At 41.5% G+C, this 17682-nt stretch overlaps 1 protein-coding gene across 1 annotated transcript; it reads right to left on the reverse strand.

The window, feature by feature from the left end:
• Positions 1-158: 158 nt before the first annotated feature.
• Positions 159-17504, reverse strand: LOC143845528 (nuclear pore complex protein). Its single transcript, XM_077353904.1, has 9 exons — positions 17175-17504; positions 15183-15236; positions 15020-15079; positions 14809-14919; positions 1490-1555; positions 1323-1409; positions 1110-1211; positions 846-995; positions 159-749 (listed from the first exon to the last, which is right to left on the reverse strand). Exons 1-9 carry the CDS (start codon positions 17460-17462, stop codon positions 627-629), a joined length of 1041 nt encoding a protein of 346 aa, XP_077210019.1. The 5' UTR covers positions 17463-17504; the 3' UTR covers positions 159-626.
• Positions 17505-17682: the final 178 nt, after the last annotated feature.

Genomic DNA, 17682 nt, shown 5'->3' on the forward strand with positions numbered 1-17682 from the left:
TTGAGGCTAGGGTAACCCTAGTTTGACTCCTAAATATTTGGCAACTATGGGTGTGTTAGGTTTTTTCTGCTCCAATGAAGAACTGGAGCAGAAAAATCACTTCCAGCAAATTTGTTCAGCCGCTTCTTTAATTAGCGATTTCATTTTTGGACAAAAGGAATGGAATCACTCTAGAAATTACGGAATCAGATGCCTCACCAAAGCTGTTCTTAGTAACTTCTCTCTCAGCATTCAATCCGGATTTAAATTAAAGCAAATATTACATTACATTTAAAGCAAGAGTAATGGACCTCCTCATTGTAATTCAAAGTCGTGTGCCTACTAAGATATAGTAGGGCTGCTCTAGTTTTGAGCTGGGTTGGCACCCCTGACTTGAAAAAATGAACCCATATTGAGATGCAGAAAGAACAAGGGGTGTCAGTTCAATCTGCTGAATGTACTCTTCCTAATCTCTCCTGGTTACCTCTTCCAATCCACTTGCCTAATCTATCTAGTTGCCTCATCTAACCAACTTAATCTACCACCAGGATGATCCAATGGTGAATCCCAACTCAATCCAACGGTGAGATCTCACATATTCTAACAGTCAATGGAACCTCGCATCATAGATGCAGTTTGTCAGCGCTCTAAGTTCGCATACCATTGTCTGCGAATTCCGAATCTTCGGACATTATTATCTCCATATCCCTAGTATCTCTCTTCAACACGTTCCCCAGCCTCGCAATTGCTTCTGTTTGCTGCTGTAAGACCTGAAAGAGGATATTCAAAGGAGAAAAGGATTAAATCTCTAAAACGTATGATCCTATTCACAGTATAAGGGCAACCACGCCTAGTTAGGATCTTACCTCCTGCATATCAGCCAGACTCTGCTCGTGTATTTTGGTCGACCCAGGAAGGTAAATAGAACCATTAACACAGCCAATGTTTGAATGCACACGAGAAATAGATAGCAGAGTATGAACCCTTCTAGCTAATTCTGCTCCTGGTCCTTTCAGCTGGAATGTGCAATTAGTAATGAGTAATTGGCACTATTTTCCAATTTTCGTTACAGGCTAAACAAGTATAAGGGATTGAAGGAAGAGAGGAGAAAGGGAAATGAAGGGACTGACCTGCTTTGCTAAAGTAGCCAATTTCTCAGCCAACTCAACCTCACCTTTCATCAATGGCATTCTGAAACCCTTGCTTTCCAATGCCTCCACTATTCTCATAACCTTCTCCCATCACAGGAAAGGAAGAATTTCAAATTTTATGTATAAATTTGGCACTATTTTCGAACTTGATTAAATATTTATATAACTATAGAGGCAGAAATGTCATCTCACTCTCAGAAGGCGCCTTTGAAGCCCTTGCTCTTTCTGTCTCATCCTTTGAATCCATGGAATAGTGTCTGCTTGAAAATGCCTCTGAAGCTGCGATTAATATAATTTAAACAGTCAAGAGCATTGCTAAGTTAATATGCCTGAAATAATAGATAGTTAAGGAGACATACCATTTTCACATTGGTTTGTGTCATTCGCAGTCTCTCGGCATCAGAAACTATGGCTTCATCTTGAAGCTGCGTTAAGCAACAATAAGATGCCGATCAATGTCAGTTCAATCAAAGAACTACTGACAGAAAATTATAAATGTTAACGCTTATCTCTCATCTGAGTAAAACACCGTGCAATACACAATTAAGGGTAAAGAGAACATTGAATGCGTGTATGGGATTTTCCAAGAATTTTGGGCCTGGACCAACAAAAATACTTCCCAGAAATTTTAGCCGTTGGATGTGGTGGTTTAAAATAAGAGAATTTTGCCCTCCCTAAGGACATGATGGGAAATGAAGACATCAAATACAGAAACTACGAACTGAGGCAGACCTACCATTAAAAAAGAGAGTGATTTGTTGAAATCTCAGTACTAAATTTGATGTAAGGCAATCTTAAGCAAGAACAGAGATGAGCGTCAGGACTAGATGGCTTTCCCACATCATCTTTTTCGTGAGTTTTTGGGATCTTCTCAAGGGTAATTTGATGGAAGTATTGACAAAGAAAATGAGTTAGAGGAATAACATAACAAATTTCATGAGAAGGGTAGAATAAATACGAGTGCCAATGTGACATACTGACATTCACTGACCACGTCCCCAAGAAAGGTTGTGTGGTAGAAGTCATGGACTAACAGTCTATTAGTTTGGTACATTGTTTGTACTTTGTACATAATTTTGGAGAAGCAACTTGTGCCAAGGCTGAACAAGGTGATATTGGAAGTCGTATCACTATCACCATTCCAGGGTGCATTCACTAAGAGGAGACAAATAGTAGATGACTGATGACGTACCTTTAGCAAATAATACATAAACTCAAGAAATAAAGAAGGTAGACCAAGAACTTTGTAAAGTTGAAGTTGACTTGGAGAAGGCATGTGACCATGTCGACCAATACTTCTAGATTTTGTCATGGGGGGGATGGAAATTTGGGGAAAGAAGAAGGTAGATTTGTACATACATATCATCCTCTTTATTCTCGACCCTTGAAAATGACAATCCAGTGAGTTTATCTCATGGCCATTAGATCAAGGGAGGATGGTGATGCAGGAGCATCGGCTCAAGAGGACCTACCTGACAATCAGACAGTTTCCGACCATTGGATCGACGATCGGACTGTGATTACGACCGATGAATATTACCAGAAGAACGAGCACCCAATGATTGCTAGGAGATCAAAGAGCCTGCAGGATCGACAGCTCGCCTCAAGTACCAATTAATCAAATTAAGAGGAGTATTTTCGTAAAAGTTTTTTTTTTTTTTAATAAAAGTTGCTGGTTTTGATTGGTCGGTTGATTAAAGTCCTTAGTTTTTATTTTGTTTAGAAAGTTAACGTAGAAGTCAAAAGTTTAGGGAGGAGTTAGTGTTGAGGTGGCCGTAGGGAAGAGAAGTTTTAGGATGTTTAGAGCTTTTTTAAGGAGGAATTTATGTTAAGATTGTTGTAGGGAAGAGAAGATTTAGGATGTTTAGAATTGTTTTAGGAAAACTATGTGGTCACCTTGTTTTAGATGGACATTAAACGAAATTTTCGTTTGTTCTTTACAAGTTTTAGTCAAACAAGTATTTGAATTTGGGTAGGGGTAGTTTGCCCCAAACTCTATTAAATACAAGAGTTGTAACGATGAAAAGTTCAGTTTTATGAATATAGTGTGTTTCAGTTTAAATGTGTGGAGTTCTTCCTCTTGTGGATCAAAGGTTAAGAACTAAAGAAATCTAAAAGAAGTTCTGGGCTGTTTGCTTCTAGTTTTGTTAACTTGACGCATGCAAGTTCGATTGTGGGTTCCATAACAGAAACTGATTGGCTGTTGATCGAAGGCACAGTTAACACCCAGAAAACCACACCCAGGATTGGTTTGAATTGCGGCAAAACCAGTCCAGCCGAAGGTGATTTCTGGATTGTTTTGTCGTTTAACCAAATCCAGCAAACTTCCTGATTATTAGCCGCAATCTGCCTCCTTCCCGATTAACCAAAACCTGCTTTGAAAGATCTCAATATTTAGCTGCAAATAGCATTTCTATTTTAACGCAAATTGCTTTGCAATCCCTGAAATTTTAACAGCAAAGCAACCTTAACCAAGAGCTGCTTGCTTCTGGGTTGTTTTATCGTGAAATTAAACTGAGCCGATAGTGTCTACCCTGGTCTTCTTGAAGCCCAAACCTACAGCCCCCCTTCCTAACCAGTTCAGCTTGGCTGAATTTCCAAAACCGACCACCCTTTGGCCTTAATGCCCCTTCACCTTAGTCCTCATAACCCTCAGGCCAGCCAACACCCTCGCTCTGCCCCCTCCACCAGAACCTTACCTTCACCACCCACATCCCAGCCTAGCCACAACCGCCACCTATAGCTGCCCCTTGTCAATCTTAAGTACTTTCACTATCCTTTCCCATACAACTTTACTACATTTCAAAGAAGCGGCAACGTTTGGGCAGTCATACTGAGGTGTTTTTTGCATTGCTTGGGTGTTTTTTGACTAAGGTCATAGATCTTTTTACAAGATGATCAACTCAGGATTCAGTTTAGAGAATTGCCCCCATTGCATTAACTTGGGGCATTAGGAATTAGTGGAAAGAGAGAATTTTTTACATCTGTTTTTCCTTGATGAGAAAAAGTGATTGGCAAACCACGTCATCAATCACATCTATTTTTTATTTTTATTTTTTATCATCAATCACATATTGGACCGTGGATAGGCAGGAATTTCGAGGATTATTGATGGAACATTTTATTTTTTTTGAATGGTATTATTCGTGGAAGAAATACTATCAAATTAGAAATATATTTCTTGAGATGCCCAAGAAAGGATGCCATGGTGGCCGAATGGACCTCGCGTCCAAAAGGCACTATCAAGTTAAACATTGATGAGAGCTGAGCTCTCATCGTAAGCATTCCGTGTGCCCAAAAGTCTGCCCGCCCAGTTGTTGAGCCCCTTTCCAATTCCCTCACCCAATCTCATGAGAAGCAAGCCCAGCAGGCCTTGCCCTAACCTGTCCCCAGACAGCGAGCCTATGAGATAGTTGGGGCTTTTAGAAGTAATGGCAAAGAATTTGCAAGGTGCATTAAGGACTGATAGCTAATTAGGGATGGTTTTCATACTTAAATGTATCATCTTTCTTTTCATTTAATAAACCAGTGGGGTTCACCGCCAAACCCCAGCCTACCTAACAAAAAAATGGATTGATAGCTAAAAAAGATACCAATGAAGCAGAAGTGAGGCTTCACTATGCGACCATCATATCTTCAAGAGCAAGTTGAAAGGTTCATTATCAGTATACTTGACTCTTCAAATGTTATATTCTCAGCATTTAAGTTAAACCTAGTCTAAGTTTCAAACACAAATGGAAATACTAAACGCTGCACTGTTTTCTCCGGCGGTCTGAAGAAAAAAGAAGTGTTTTCTCCGGCGGTGTTTCTCCGACGGTACTTCTCTGGCGGTGTTAGGGCCCAAGCCCTTCAAATTCCCACTTGGAAAATGGTAACTACGCGTAGCAAAGATACGAATGAATGGCAATGATACGGTGGGCGTCGGGTTGACGTGCGTAGGAAGGACGGCCGGCGTGCTTTCGACAATGGACAGTTCCAGGGACGGAACCTGGATGATGGCGGGACTCCGCTTATCAGGAACATAAGAACTATGGTTTTACCTCGGAAAGAAGTAAAAAGGAATATTCTCGAAATGGGGGTGTTCTCGATATTCGTGTGCTACCAGGTGATTGGTTTTGTAACGAATGTGATTACCATAACTACCGGCCGGAGATGCGGAAACAACAAGATGTGTCAACTCTGAGGTAGCTAACCGTGAGACGAAGAAACACATGGCATCCCCGGCAAAGGATAAGGATTATAATTATCATTGGCCGGAGGGGGGCACAACGGAGGCGGTTTCTGATGGCAACTTGAGAACGATTATTATATCTGCTAATGAAGTTCTTGTACCAAGTTGTTGAAAACGTGTCTAATCGGAAGGATTAAGAAGCCTGTGTGGGAGTTAGGTGAGCTCTCGCAATGGGTTCGATGGTTTTGGGGGCTACCGGAATTACCACAACCATTCATCTTGAGTAGAAATGAAGTCCTATTTGGCTTTGATAATGAAAAGCAAGCCGATAGTATCTTCGGCCATGGGGTGGTGCTTTGGGTGAGTTTCTACTCTCCCTATATCCCTGGAATCCAACATATAAAACTGGGGCCAAGGCGGTTTGGATCCGCTTTTATGGCATTCCGATGCATGCATGGGCTAACTCCACCGTTGAAGCCTTGGGAAGCTTGTTTGGGTCTGTAATGGAGGTGCGTGCGGATGCGGATGATCCTCAAAACCTTTGTTATGCGAAAGCTAAAGTATTCACTACTGAATGGCAGTTCTTGAGGTCGGTGGTATCCTTGAAGATTGAAAATCGGACCTATTCTATTGGGGTGGCTGGCGAGCTTGGCGTGGGTGTCACAATTCCAGCGGATGATGGCGGGTACCTAAGGAATTTTGACGATAGGGGGGACGCTGGTTGCATGAATGATCGTGTATCATCTGCAGCAACTCGCCGGAATGTCGCTTCTGGTTTGCCTGAGAAGACGGCAGGGGTGCCGTTGGATACATCTTTGGGGGAAAGACGAAGATCCGACGATCTGGATTGGATCGCTGAAAGGAGGAGAAAAGGCAAGGATCCGGTGTCATGTGAATCGTACGATAAAAATGTGACGATCAATATCGTCCATTCAAATTCGGACGGATCGAGGCGGGAAAATGTTACGTTGCTGCGTCAGCACGATGGTTTTGGACACGCGTCCTCCACAGACAGGGCTGACATCTAGATGGATAGGGATAAAGCTGGGACTTCCTTGCTGAATACGGCAACTGGCCGGTTTGTGGGTGACATGCATGGGCAACACGTTGTGGGCTACATCAGAGCCTGGATTATCACGCGGCTTCTCTCGTGGCTCAGATTGCCCCACGCGTCCTAATCTTAGTCATGCAATGGGTGGCGGTGACAGCTGGCCCCAACTTAAAAAAAGACCTAACACGTATCCTTCTTCGTGGCGGAAGGCCAATATACAAATGAACGGTGTAAATTACTCCCGATTAAAATATCAAAGGTTTCTTCTTTTAGAGGTTACCTTTCTTCTCGCTGGATGAAACGTCGGAATCACAGGGTAGCAAAAATCCGCCACCCGAAAGCTGAAATGAGTCGGAGGGTGCTGAAGGACGGACCGAATCGTGAGGAAGTGATTCGGGAGTATCTCTCCCTAAAATGGAGGTCAAACGAAAGCGGTAGCTCCTCTGATTGTGCTGATTCAGAACCAATTAAGGGTGACCCGATGCCTATGTTGGGTGCCTGCGAAAATCAATACGTGGGTTCTGTTTGCATGAACCTTACTGCTGAAACGCAGCAAGGTACCTCCATGGTTTTAAATTTAGACCAAAATTCGAAATTTCGGATTTCGGTGGAGACTGACACCAACATCGCCAAAAACCAAAACGGTCTTTTATTTCAGCCGAAATTTCGGAATTTTGGTCGAAATTTCGATTTTTCCTAAATTTCACCCAAAAAACCTGATTTTTTTAAAATTAATTTAATATTCCACCGAAATTTCAACCGAAATATTATTTTGTTTGCTGTACCGGATTTTCGGCAAACTAAATATTATTTCGACTGAAATTTAGTTTACTGTACCGGATTGAATAAAATATTATTTTGTTTACTTTACCGGATTTCGACCGAAATTTCGGTCGAAATTTCAGGGTCTGAAACCGGTACCGAAACCGAAAATTTAAACCTTGGGGTACCTCACAAGGCAATTCTGGTCAGGTTATGGCAGATAATTCCTCTGAGATCGGTAATCTTGAATCTAGGAGTGATTCTTTGGAGTGTGAACTCCCGGAAAAATTCAGGAGTGTCTGCATCGGGGGGTTGGGGAAATTACCACGGGTGAGGGTGTCAAAAATGATGACTTTGGGGAAATGACTGCGATGGGGGAGAATCTTGGTATACAGTACGAGGAGAATGTCCCGGCAACCCGGAATATGTACTTGGTGATCGAAGAGAGGAACAAGAAGCAGAAGCCACCTTCCAGCAGCAAGTCTAAGGAGAACTATGTTGCATGGATTCTTTGCCCCCCTATGCCGAATCCGTGTCAACATGTCTCCGCATCCGAATCGGCCATGGATTAACATGGGACACACCCGGATTCTTGTCGTAGCTGTGCCCCGCACGAATCCCGTTTTCTTCGGGCGAATCCGATTCATCGTTGTCGCATTTGAAATGTGAATCCTGTATATTTTCACTATAAATGTATTTTCTTAACCTTTTTTTTATATGAAAGCACAACCCGTACACCTTTAATAAAAACCCAAACGCCCTTGAACATCAACCCCCTTCCTCCAACTCTCTTAATACAAAACTCGCCTCAACCCTCTACCCTCAAATTTTTCATGAATATATATGCATATACATACATATATGTACATATATATATAAGAGAGGAACATATACTAAGGAATTTTTTACATTTTCTTTTGAAAATTCTATTAACTGGACACGTGTACTTTCGCGTGAAGCTGGACCATTGCAGTCCCTTTAAAATCCAAAATCTCATTTATGTCCGCTTTGGGTCGAAGGCTACAAATCTGTGACGCATGTACATCGGTTCCTATCTGGTATCTCCCACACGTCCCTGTCTTTCTCTCTCCCCACCACCTGTTTGCACTCTCTCATCCCACGCTGCCCTTGAGAAGAGTACATGGAGTTCTCGCACCGATTTCTCCACCGCCACCTCAACCTCCACCGCAACCGCCGACCCCTTAAACTGAAAAAAATCTCATCTGTCAAATTTTTTCATCTAACAAAAAACTCTCCCCTGCTCTCTCTCTCTCTCTCTCTCTCTCTCTCTCTCTCTCTCTCTCTCTCTCTCTGGGTTTCTTTGGAAACCCCTACTTCAAATTTACTGCTAACCCTAGATTGGGGTTTTTTGTTCCTGTTTTGTGGAGCGTGTGGTCATCTTCATTTCTATATTTGTGCAAGCCCTACCATTGTTGAGGTATTTACTTGAGCCGTTGTGTTCAGCTTGCAAGGGTTTGGATCCGTTCTCTCTGCGTATACGCCTCACTTTTCTTTTTCTTATTTGTGCCTTTTTCTTAGTTTTGTTATTCTTCTCTCTGTTTCAATTAGGGGATTAATTTGGGTTTCATGGATCCATCAAGCTGATTTCTCGAAATAAAATCTAGGACTGTTTTGCCTTTTTTTAAAGATCAGTTTCTTACTTTTATTTATCTTTCTTTAATGGTGAAAGGATAAATCCGTGCATGCTCTGTCCAAATAGTTAATCAGAAAATCTGTGATTAAAGATAAGGAATTGGCTTCTTTTGGGGGGCCGGTTAAATTCCCATATATTAGGTTGTGTTGCTAAGGTGAATTTGTCTTCTAAAACCCTAAGATAAAAGGCCTAAAGATTGTATATGGCATACCACTTTCTCTTTCTCCATTGAATCCCTACACTCTCTCTCACAAATTCGTTCACAATATATTGCTTGCCTGTCCGACTATCTCAATCTCACCACACCACCGCCACCACCTTCACCACAACACTTATCCCAACCATAACCATAACTATAAGGCAGAGGCAACATGGCAAAAGAGTCTTTAGATTTCTATATGGTTTTCGAACATTGTAAATTTTCTGAATTGCAGATGTTGGAATTAATGCACACTATTATATAAAATTGTTTGTTTTGATCCCAGTGACATTTTATCGAATAGATTAAACATAATTTTACACAACTTCCTCTTTCGATAAGTTTTGTATGGTTACAGGCACTAAACTTTTGTTGCTTGAAATCCTTTTTTGTTCTTTTTCTTCTATTAGTTTTGATATACTGAAAATTTACATGTTGTTTCTTTCTATTTAGACAAAATTTATAAACTCAAGTCCTTTTTTTAGGGGTTTGTCTAAAAGTGTGGTCACGGGTACAAATCTGGAGACATCCGTCACGAATAGATATGCTTCTGTCCTTGGTTGTCAAGTTGATTTGCTACCTATTAGATACTCGGGGCTGCCATTGGGTTGCAGTATTCCAAAAGCAGCTCAATGGGACCCGGTGCTTGTGAGGATTGAAAGAAAGCTGTCCTCTTGGAAGAAGAACTACCTATCTTTTGGAGGTCGTATTACTCTAATTAAGGTTGCACTCGCAAATATGCCCGTCTACTTTATGTCGGTCTTTAAGATACCTGCGGCGGTCGCCGCTAGAATTGAAAAAATGCAGAGGGACTTTCTTTGGGAAGGGAAGGAGAAAGGGAAGAGACTTGAACATCTTATCGGCTGGAACAAGGTATGTTGATCTAAATGAAATGGGGGTTTGGGTCTGGGAAAAATTTGACTCCGAAACAAAGCCCTTATGGGGAAATGGTTCTGGCGTTTTGGAACAGAAAGAGAAGCTCTATGGCAAAATGTAGTGGGCGAGAAATACGGAAGCGGCTGGGGCGAATGAATCTGTAATAGTGTTACATGCCGAAAGGGATCTGGAATCTGGCAATCTATGTCATCATCAAGGGATGATTTCCTCCCTTTGGTTCGTTTTAAGCCGAGTATTCGGAACTCTCTGGATTGATATGTGGATTGGTAATTGTCCCCTCGCTGAGGCGCACCCTGACCTTTTTCGTTTAGCTCGCGAACCTGAATCTACTATATCCCAAAATCTGGTTCGAAATTCGGGCCGAGGCAACCAGGTATGGGATATCAGATTGAGGCGCAACATAAAAGATTCTGAGATTGAAAATTATGGCACTCTTCTCAAAAAATTGTCCGGGTCCTATCTCTCATCTGAGGCGCGAGATTAGTGGGTATGGACCCCGGATTCTCAAGGTCAGTTCTCGGTGAATTCATTTTTCCGGAAGTTGAACGAAAACGATGGTGCTCCTTCCTCGCTGGCTGGTATCTGGCGCTCTGTTGCTCCTCCTCGTGTTTCCGCTTTCATGTGGACCATGTTGCTCAACGAGGTGAACACTTATGAAAGGCTAAAGGCACAGGGTTTCCCATTGGCAAATTGGTGCATCCTTTGCAAGAATGCGGAGGAGAACCTTGACCATTATTCCTTCATTGTCCTTTCTCCTTCCAAGTATGGATGGGCATTATGAAATCCTTTGGCTTTTCCTAGGTGCTACAAAAGGAAATATCTCAGGTTATTATCAATTTGTGTGGGGCCTTTGCTGGGTGCCTTGGTGAACCTATGTGGAAGGCAATTCCGTATGCAACTATTTGGCATATTTGGAATGAGCGCAACAATCGGATTTTCCGTGGGAAGGATCAAAGTTAATATCACTCTTGACATAAAATTGCCAATCATAAAGTGGATCAAAGCTAGAGGTGGCAACCATTATTCGGTTGGTGACATTCTCCGAAACTGGTTTGTGGTGATCTCGGAGCATAAGCCGGAAAGGACGATACTACCACGGTGGAATCCCCCACCGGAGGGCTGGGTGAAACTGAATTTTGACGGGAGTTCACGGGGTAAGCCGGGAAGGGTGCGTATAGGTGGTCTCATTCGAGATCATAATGGCAACACTCTCATGTCTTTCTCTGGACCCGCGGGTATTTGAGACGCGAACGAGGCAGAGGTATCGGCTCTTCTTTTAGATTACGTTGGTATGCTCAGAACGACCTTGGACCTTTTATTGTTGAAGGCGATTCTTCCAATGTCATTGTGTGGGCTTTGGCTAAGGTTGGTGGGCCTTGACAGCTTGCATTCAAAATCCAAGAGGTTCGGGATTTGGTGGCGTCCATTCGACCTGTGCTTCAGCATAAGCTTAGATCGGCCAACGATCAAGCTGATGTGCTCGCTAAGGGAGGGGTGGATCTTCTTTCAGTGGCTGTAGTTTGTTCCCCCTCTCCCTAATATTTTTTCTCTTTTCGGGTTCTGTCTCTATGGGGCTTTGTTGGTTTGCACTTCCATTGATGTACCTGGGGACGCCTCGTCCATTCGATTTGACTTTCTTAATAATATTATCTCGTTACCTTTCAAAAAAAGAAGAAGTTAAACCTAGTCATTGGCTGCTAGAAAAAACAATACTGGAATATGGGATCTTGTTAATGCCCCTTCTCAAACACATCTTGAGATTCACTAATGAAGTGGCAACCTCACTAACAAGGAAGGAATTGATAGGACTACATTGCATATTGATCAAGAGCTCCCCCATAGTGTAGCTTCCTTTGTTAGTTGCCCTGTGTGTCTTCTGTCTGGGGGATTTATGTGTTAGTTGAGTTGAGTTGGCCAATGGGATTTTTTTTGGGGGTAAACTCAATCTTTTTTAAAATAAAGCAAATATAGTAAAAGAGAAGAAATGTAAGGACGAGGAGTTCTAATCTACAAGAAGAAAAGTGTGGCTCACAAACAGAAAAGGGGAATGCCAAATGCCTAATGGTATATGGTATAAGGTACATGTTGGGAACTATCAAATTTCCCCTATAAAACCCACTTTTCGCAAGATCATCAGACATATCATAAGCTAGAAGAAGAATGAGAGAGAGATTAGAATCCAGCATGGCTAATACATATCTAATCGGCATAATACAGTTGCCAAATCACCATGTGTTGCCACTTTTTCCTGTGGTCCAGGATACACTTGGCTGAATTGCACTCAATCCAAATAAAGAATCCCGGATTGACATAGTTTTTCTTTAAACCTTAAACCTTCAAAAAGGGCCTTCACTTTAGCCTCGTTAGAATCTATTTTGTAGATGGGTCAGAGAAGGGTATGATAATGTCACCTTCATCGTTTCTAAGAACACCCCTCGATACCAGGCAGACCCTTGTTCCCTCTCTTCTTTTTTTTTAAGTTGACAATTTTATTAAATATTGGCTGGGACAAGTTGTCCCCTCCATGTTACAAAAAGGGATCCAAGATCCAAGAACATTCCTATAAGGAGTTACAAAGACCTAACAACTAACATTTCCTCCCTTCTTTAGCTAATCCATCCGCCTCCTCATTTGCCGATCTCCGCTGGTGCTCAATTCTAGGGTTCAACAACCTTATAAGATCTAGAGTTTCGGCTATCACGTCCTGAAGGCGCCAGGGCCCTTTTGAAGAAACAGAGGCCCAGCCCACCACATTTGTCGTGTCCCCTTCTACTTTTAAAGGTCCCAGATTATTCTCATATGCCCATCGCAAACCATAAAGAAGAACCTTGATTTCAGCCTCATTCACATCACAAATCCCGGCTGGGCCCGAGAAAGACATAATAGTAGTTTGCTTATCGTCCTTGATTAAGCCCCCAATTCCTGCCCTCCCCTGGTTCCCTATCGAGCTTCCGTCGAAGTTGAGTTTGAACCACCCACTTGGTGGCACCATCCATTTTGGTTCAAGTTTAATTCGGATCGCTCTATCCCAAATGATAGCACACCAATTTCTTATCAGGTCCCCCACCCCATAAGACAATTTCTTTTTATTCTTGGCCCATGCAATAAGTTCTACCTTGATATCCGTCGCCAATCGCCCCAAAGACCTACATTGATCTTGAAAGATGTGCATGTTTCTCCTTCCATATGTTCCAGACAATAGCATAGGGGAAAGTGGCCCATAATAATTTACCTATTTCCCCAAATGGCCCGCCTCACCAATAGTTTAGGAGCGAGCTAATTGAACTTGGACAGACCCATTTCATCCCAAAAGGGCCAATTGCCCTCAGCCATAATTGATACGAGAAGGGACAGTGCAGCATCAGATGATCCAAAGGTCCTTCATCTTGGTGACAGAGGACACAAATACTTGCAAGGCTGAAATGTCTTTGTTTGAGGCGATCACAAGTATATATTTTGCTATGCACTGAAGTCCACCCGAAGGCCACCACTCTTGGTGGAGCCAGCGATTTCCAGATACGCCTCTTGTCCGATTGCTGACCTGCATTTAGTTCCGCAAAGAAAGACCTAGCCGTGAATACACCATTCGGCTGTGGTGCCCATATTTGCTCGTCATCTATAGATTTAGAGCAGTACGCCGATTGTAGCTGTGAGAGAAGCCGTTGGAGGGAGGAGGCATCCAACTCACATTCTTCATAGAAAGACTCCATCTGTCCCAGGCTACTACTATACATTTTCAAAGAGAATCGGAGACAAAAAGGCCGTGTTCTTTAATGCTCCATAAAATAATCTTTTGCCACTCTGAGGGAAGGGGAAGAGAGAATCACAGATTTGTGTTTGACAAATCCAGGTGAAGATGTTGGAGTTCCAAACATATTGAGCAGCAAAAAAAAGGCAGAATTCTCAAAGCGAAGCGTAGTTGCTTCCGTGAATTCTGTTCCACTCAATTTGCCTGCTCCAAGAATTGGGAAATGAGAATTGTTAAAGAACATGCCTGAAATGGCCATTTGAGGTCATGAGCTTTTTCCAAAATGAAAATAGAGAGTTTGGATGTTTAAAATAAGTTCCGCTCCTTCCAAATTCCCAAAATAACAACACAAGGAACCAAATGCTGTAGCATTTTGCCTCTTTTACCGAGCTTATTGATCCGCAAGCTGGAAATGAGGTCTTCAATTGATTCCAAAAATAGTCATATTGTGCTGAAGCACTAATGGCACAACAGATCACACGAGAAGTTCTACAGTGGATAAACATGTGAGTTGCAGATTCAATATCATTCCAACATACCTCACCTGCTAAGCCAGTCTGAATTTCTTTCTTCAAAGAAGTTGCAAGTAATGGCATTACCTAATGGATGATGGATGTAAATGCCTGGGGGCATTCTTATGCTAGCGATCATAATGTAACAGACCGATAGACCACCTATCAACCAACATGAATTTTCTCATTTAAACTCCAAACTCTTCTAAATGGGTTGCCATCAAAGAAGGACAGAGAGGAGGGCTTCTAGGCATTACAGAAAAACTCATCAAGGAAAACAAATCAACTTCCAGACACATTCTAAAATCAAGAAGCACATATCAACATCAAGACATTCTAAAATCAATCTTTTTTTTGGTAGGTAATCTGGGATCGAACCTCCGACCTCAAGGTTGAAGACCAAAGGCTTGACCATTACCTAAAGGCTCAATCCCTTCAACAATCAATCTTCCGAACAAATGAGATGCAATTTCAACAAAATCTTAAATGTCCAGGTAATCTGGGATCGAGCCTCAGACCTCAAGGTTGAAGACCAAAGCCTTGACCATTGAGTTACAGGCTCAATCCCTTCATCAATCAATCTTCCGAACAAATGAGATGCAATTTCAACAAAATCTTACATGTCCATGAATAAAAAAAAACTTAGGCATAGCAAACACCTTTTGCCAATAGAAGTATAATTACCTTAAGCCGATGAGAAAGATCCTTAAAACCTTGAACAAGCTGAGGCCAAAGCCTTTCACGGTCGGCACTCTCCATCCCCTCTAGCTTCCCCATCGCCTCTGCCCACATTATCTGGCAACAGAAACAAACTACAGACCAAAATCAAAAACCTGGAAATTTCAACACCCAAACAGGTTCGAATAAAATTCAAAGAAAAGAAAAGAACTCTCACGTCTGATATACCAACAGGCTTTACTCTAGCTGCCGGATCAGTCACACTGAACAACAAATGCTGAAAAAATAAAACAATACCATAAATCCAAAAGCATAAGAAAAAGTCAGGAAACCCTCCCATTCAAAATTTTCCATCATGGGAGAAAAAGTGGGAAACAAACCTTGAAAGCATACTTGGGGTTTCCTGTCTCATCCTTGTACGCGTCGACAATCGCCTAACGACATAAAAAAATGAAAAATGTGAAACAACCAATTACTCCAAAAGCTTGAGCTGTTGGTGTTATTTAATAATTTATACTTCAACACTCCCCCTCACGTGCGGCCCCCTCTTTTTTGGGTTGGCAATACATGTGGCACATGTGCCCCTTTTTTAGGTTAGCCGTTACACATGGATTTTTAATACAATTGGGGCTCTTATATTTTATATTTCCACTGTTTTCTTAGGTACAGAAATGAGAAAAGGAAAAGAATCCCAAAAATATTGTTTGGATGCCAGTACCCGCAAAGCTCGTTTCCATGGCTTCTCTTTGCGTGACTTAATGATGAGATTCTGTGGAGTAACTCAGAGTCGCTTCCGCAGATTCTCATCAGTCTGTTTCTGCCCGTTCTGTTGGCGAGAATGAAAAGCCTTGCTGAGCATGCCCTTAGTTTCCCGTTTGATTACGTATGAATGGAAATTTCATTTTATCTGTATTTCAAGTAACCTAGGCCAAGTGACGGATGGATTTAACCAAAATTTTCTTGGTTATGAAAGTTCCCATCATCTTAAATTCTCTACAAATAAGAAAGCAGAAAGTTAGAGTTAATTCGCCTCAATGCTTATGCCTGTGACAATGGCAAGGGCTTGACTCGGAAAGAAGATTGTCTATACTCAACCAGGCTTGGATATATGATTCTGATGAGCAAAATTGAAACTATTTTAACAGTTCAAACCCCAGTCATCAGGCCAATATATCAACTTCAACTGGGTGAACGTTAACTTTTGGTAAATGAGATGATTGGTTCCACAGATGAAAATGAACTGTTATAAGCCATGATGAAGTATCATTTCACAAACTATGTTGTACAGAAGGTTATTGAGACATGCTATGATCAAAGTTGTTTTAGTGGTATGAAATCTGATTGATATATAAGGACATCCGAGACTTTCGGTTAGAAAGATAGTATATAGACACGCTCAAATCCTGTCATAATGTTAGTCATATAAAATGGAATAAGGAACTGTGAATTTTAACACCTGTTTTCTTTTCCATTTCCATTTTTTCTCTTACTTCCCCTATGTTATACCTACATATAATATTGTAAAGTATATATACTTTGAACAACATTCTCTAACAAGATACTCTCTTCTATCTTATATCTTATATCACGAGATTTTTCTATTAATTATTAGAAATAAGAGATTATAGATTGCCAACGTAGGAACAATGTCGGTTCCTGGCTTGAGCATTGATATAAGAGATTATAAATTTATGGAGCATTAATTATGAGAGCTCCAACTGTATCAAGGAGTTGTTTTGTTTTGAACCCAGGACCAGCCCAGAGGCAATAGCTCTGATACCATGTAAAACAACCAATTACTCCAAAAGCTTACTGTTAGAGTTGATGTTATTTAACCATTTATACTTCAACAAAAAACAACCGACAAGGGTTTAGTTCTCAAAACCTCAAAAATTGAATCAAAAGGAGGTGAAAAGGAGAAAAAGAAGGGTTTCAATGGCTTTTTTGAAGGGTTTTTCTTTTATGATTCACTTCTTGAATCATAATGGTTTAGAAGCAAGGTTTTATGTCCTCCGCTTGTAATTACTATTTTCTTATTCATAAAAATTAGGGTTAAAAAAACACTAGGGTTTCTCTATTTTTCTTATTAATAAAATTAAGGGTTCCTAGATAAATTCCGGATTAATAAAAACTAGGGTTTCTCTATTTTCTCATTAATAAAATTTCTGGTTAAAAAAAAGTAGGGTTTCGGTTCTTTTTCTTGTAAAGGAGGGGTTTTTCTGTTTTTGATTATCTTCTTGTACTGTAGTTGTTTAGAGGCAAGGTATTATGTCCTCCTCTTGTAATTACTATTTTCCTTATTAATAAAATTTAGGGTTCCTAGATAAATTATAGGGTTCCAAAAAAAAACTAGGGTTTCAGTGAAAACAAACCTGAATGTCACGATCTGCGAGGGAGAAGGGAAGAGGGGCAACGGGCGCCATCTGGGTCGTCAATTGAGCGATGGGCGCGCCGAAGGGGGACGACTGAGGAGCAGCTTGAGGAGTTTGGAAGGAGAAAGAAGGGGAGGAGAAGGGAGATTGGGTTTGTAGGGTTTGTTGAGAGAAGGGAGAAGGAGTTGCATTTTGGGGAGATGAGAAGAAAGATGAGCCAAAGGCGGGGGCGAATGAGGGAGTTGACGGGGTTCCAAATCCAGGTGAAGATGTTGGAGTTCCAAACATTGTTTAGGGTTTTAGAAAGAGAGAGAGAGAGAGAGAGAGAGAGAGAGAGAGATTAGAAATAATGGAGAGGGAAAAGGTGGAGGGAGAGCGGAGGATTGGAAGAAAGATGAAATATTTTAATTTTTAAGGGGGTTAAGGGGTTAAGGAATAAGGACGAGGGTTTTAGGGTTCGTTTATATTGATGGAATCGGGTGGAGGAATAGGCATTTTATTCCGGGAG

Source organism: Tasmannia lanceolata, unplaced genomic scaffold (genome assembly GCF_043159265.1).
Source record: "Tasmannia lanceolata isolate RefF3 unplaced genomic scaffold, GAP_Taslan_0.1 ptg000015l, whole genome shotgun sequence".
In the NCBI taxonomy this organism is placed as follows: Eukaryota; Viridiplantae; Streptophyta; class Magnoliopsida; order Canellales; family Winteraceae; genus Tasmannia; species Tasmannia lanceolata.

Excerpts from the sequence above, each read along its gene's own strand:
- LOC143845528 (XM_077353904.1), bottom strand. The coding sequence starts at position 17,462 with ATGTTTGGAACTCCAACATCTTCACCTGGATTTGGAACCCCGTCAACT. Across the intron at positions 14,920-15,019 it reads AGCCTGTTGGTATATCAGAC|ATAATGTGGGCAGAGGCGAT; the intron begins GTGAGAGTTCTT and ends TTCTGTTGCCAG. Across the intron at positions 750-845 it reads GTCTGGCTGATATGCAGGAG|GTCTTACAGCAGCAAACAGA; the intron begins GTAAGATCCTAA and ends ATCCTCTTTCAG.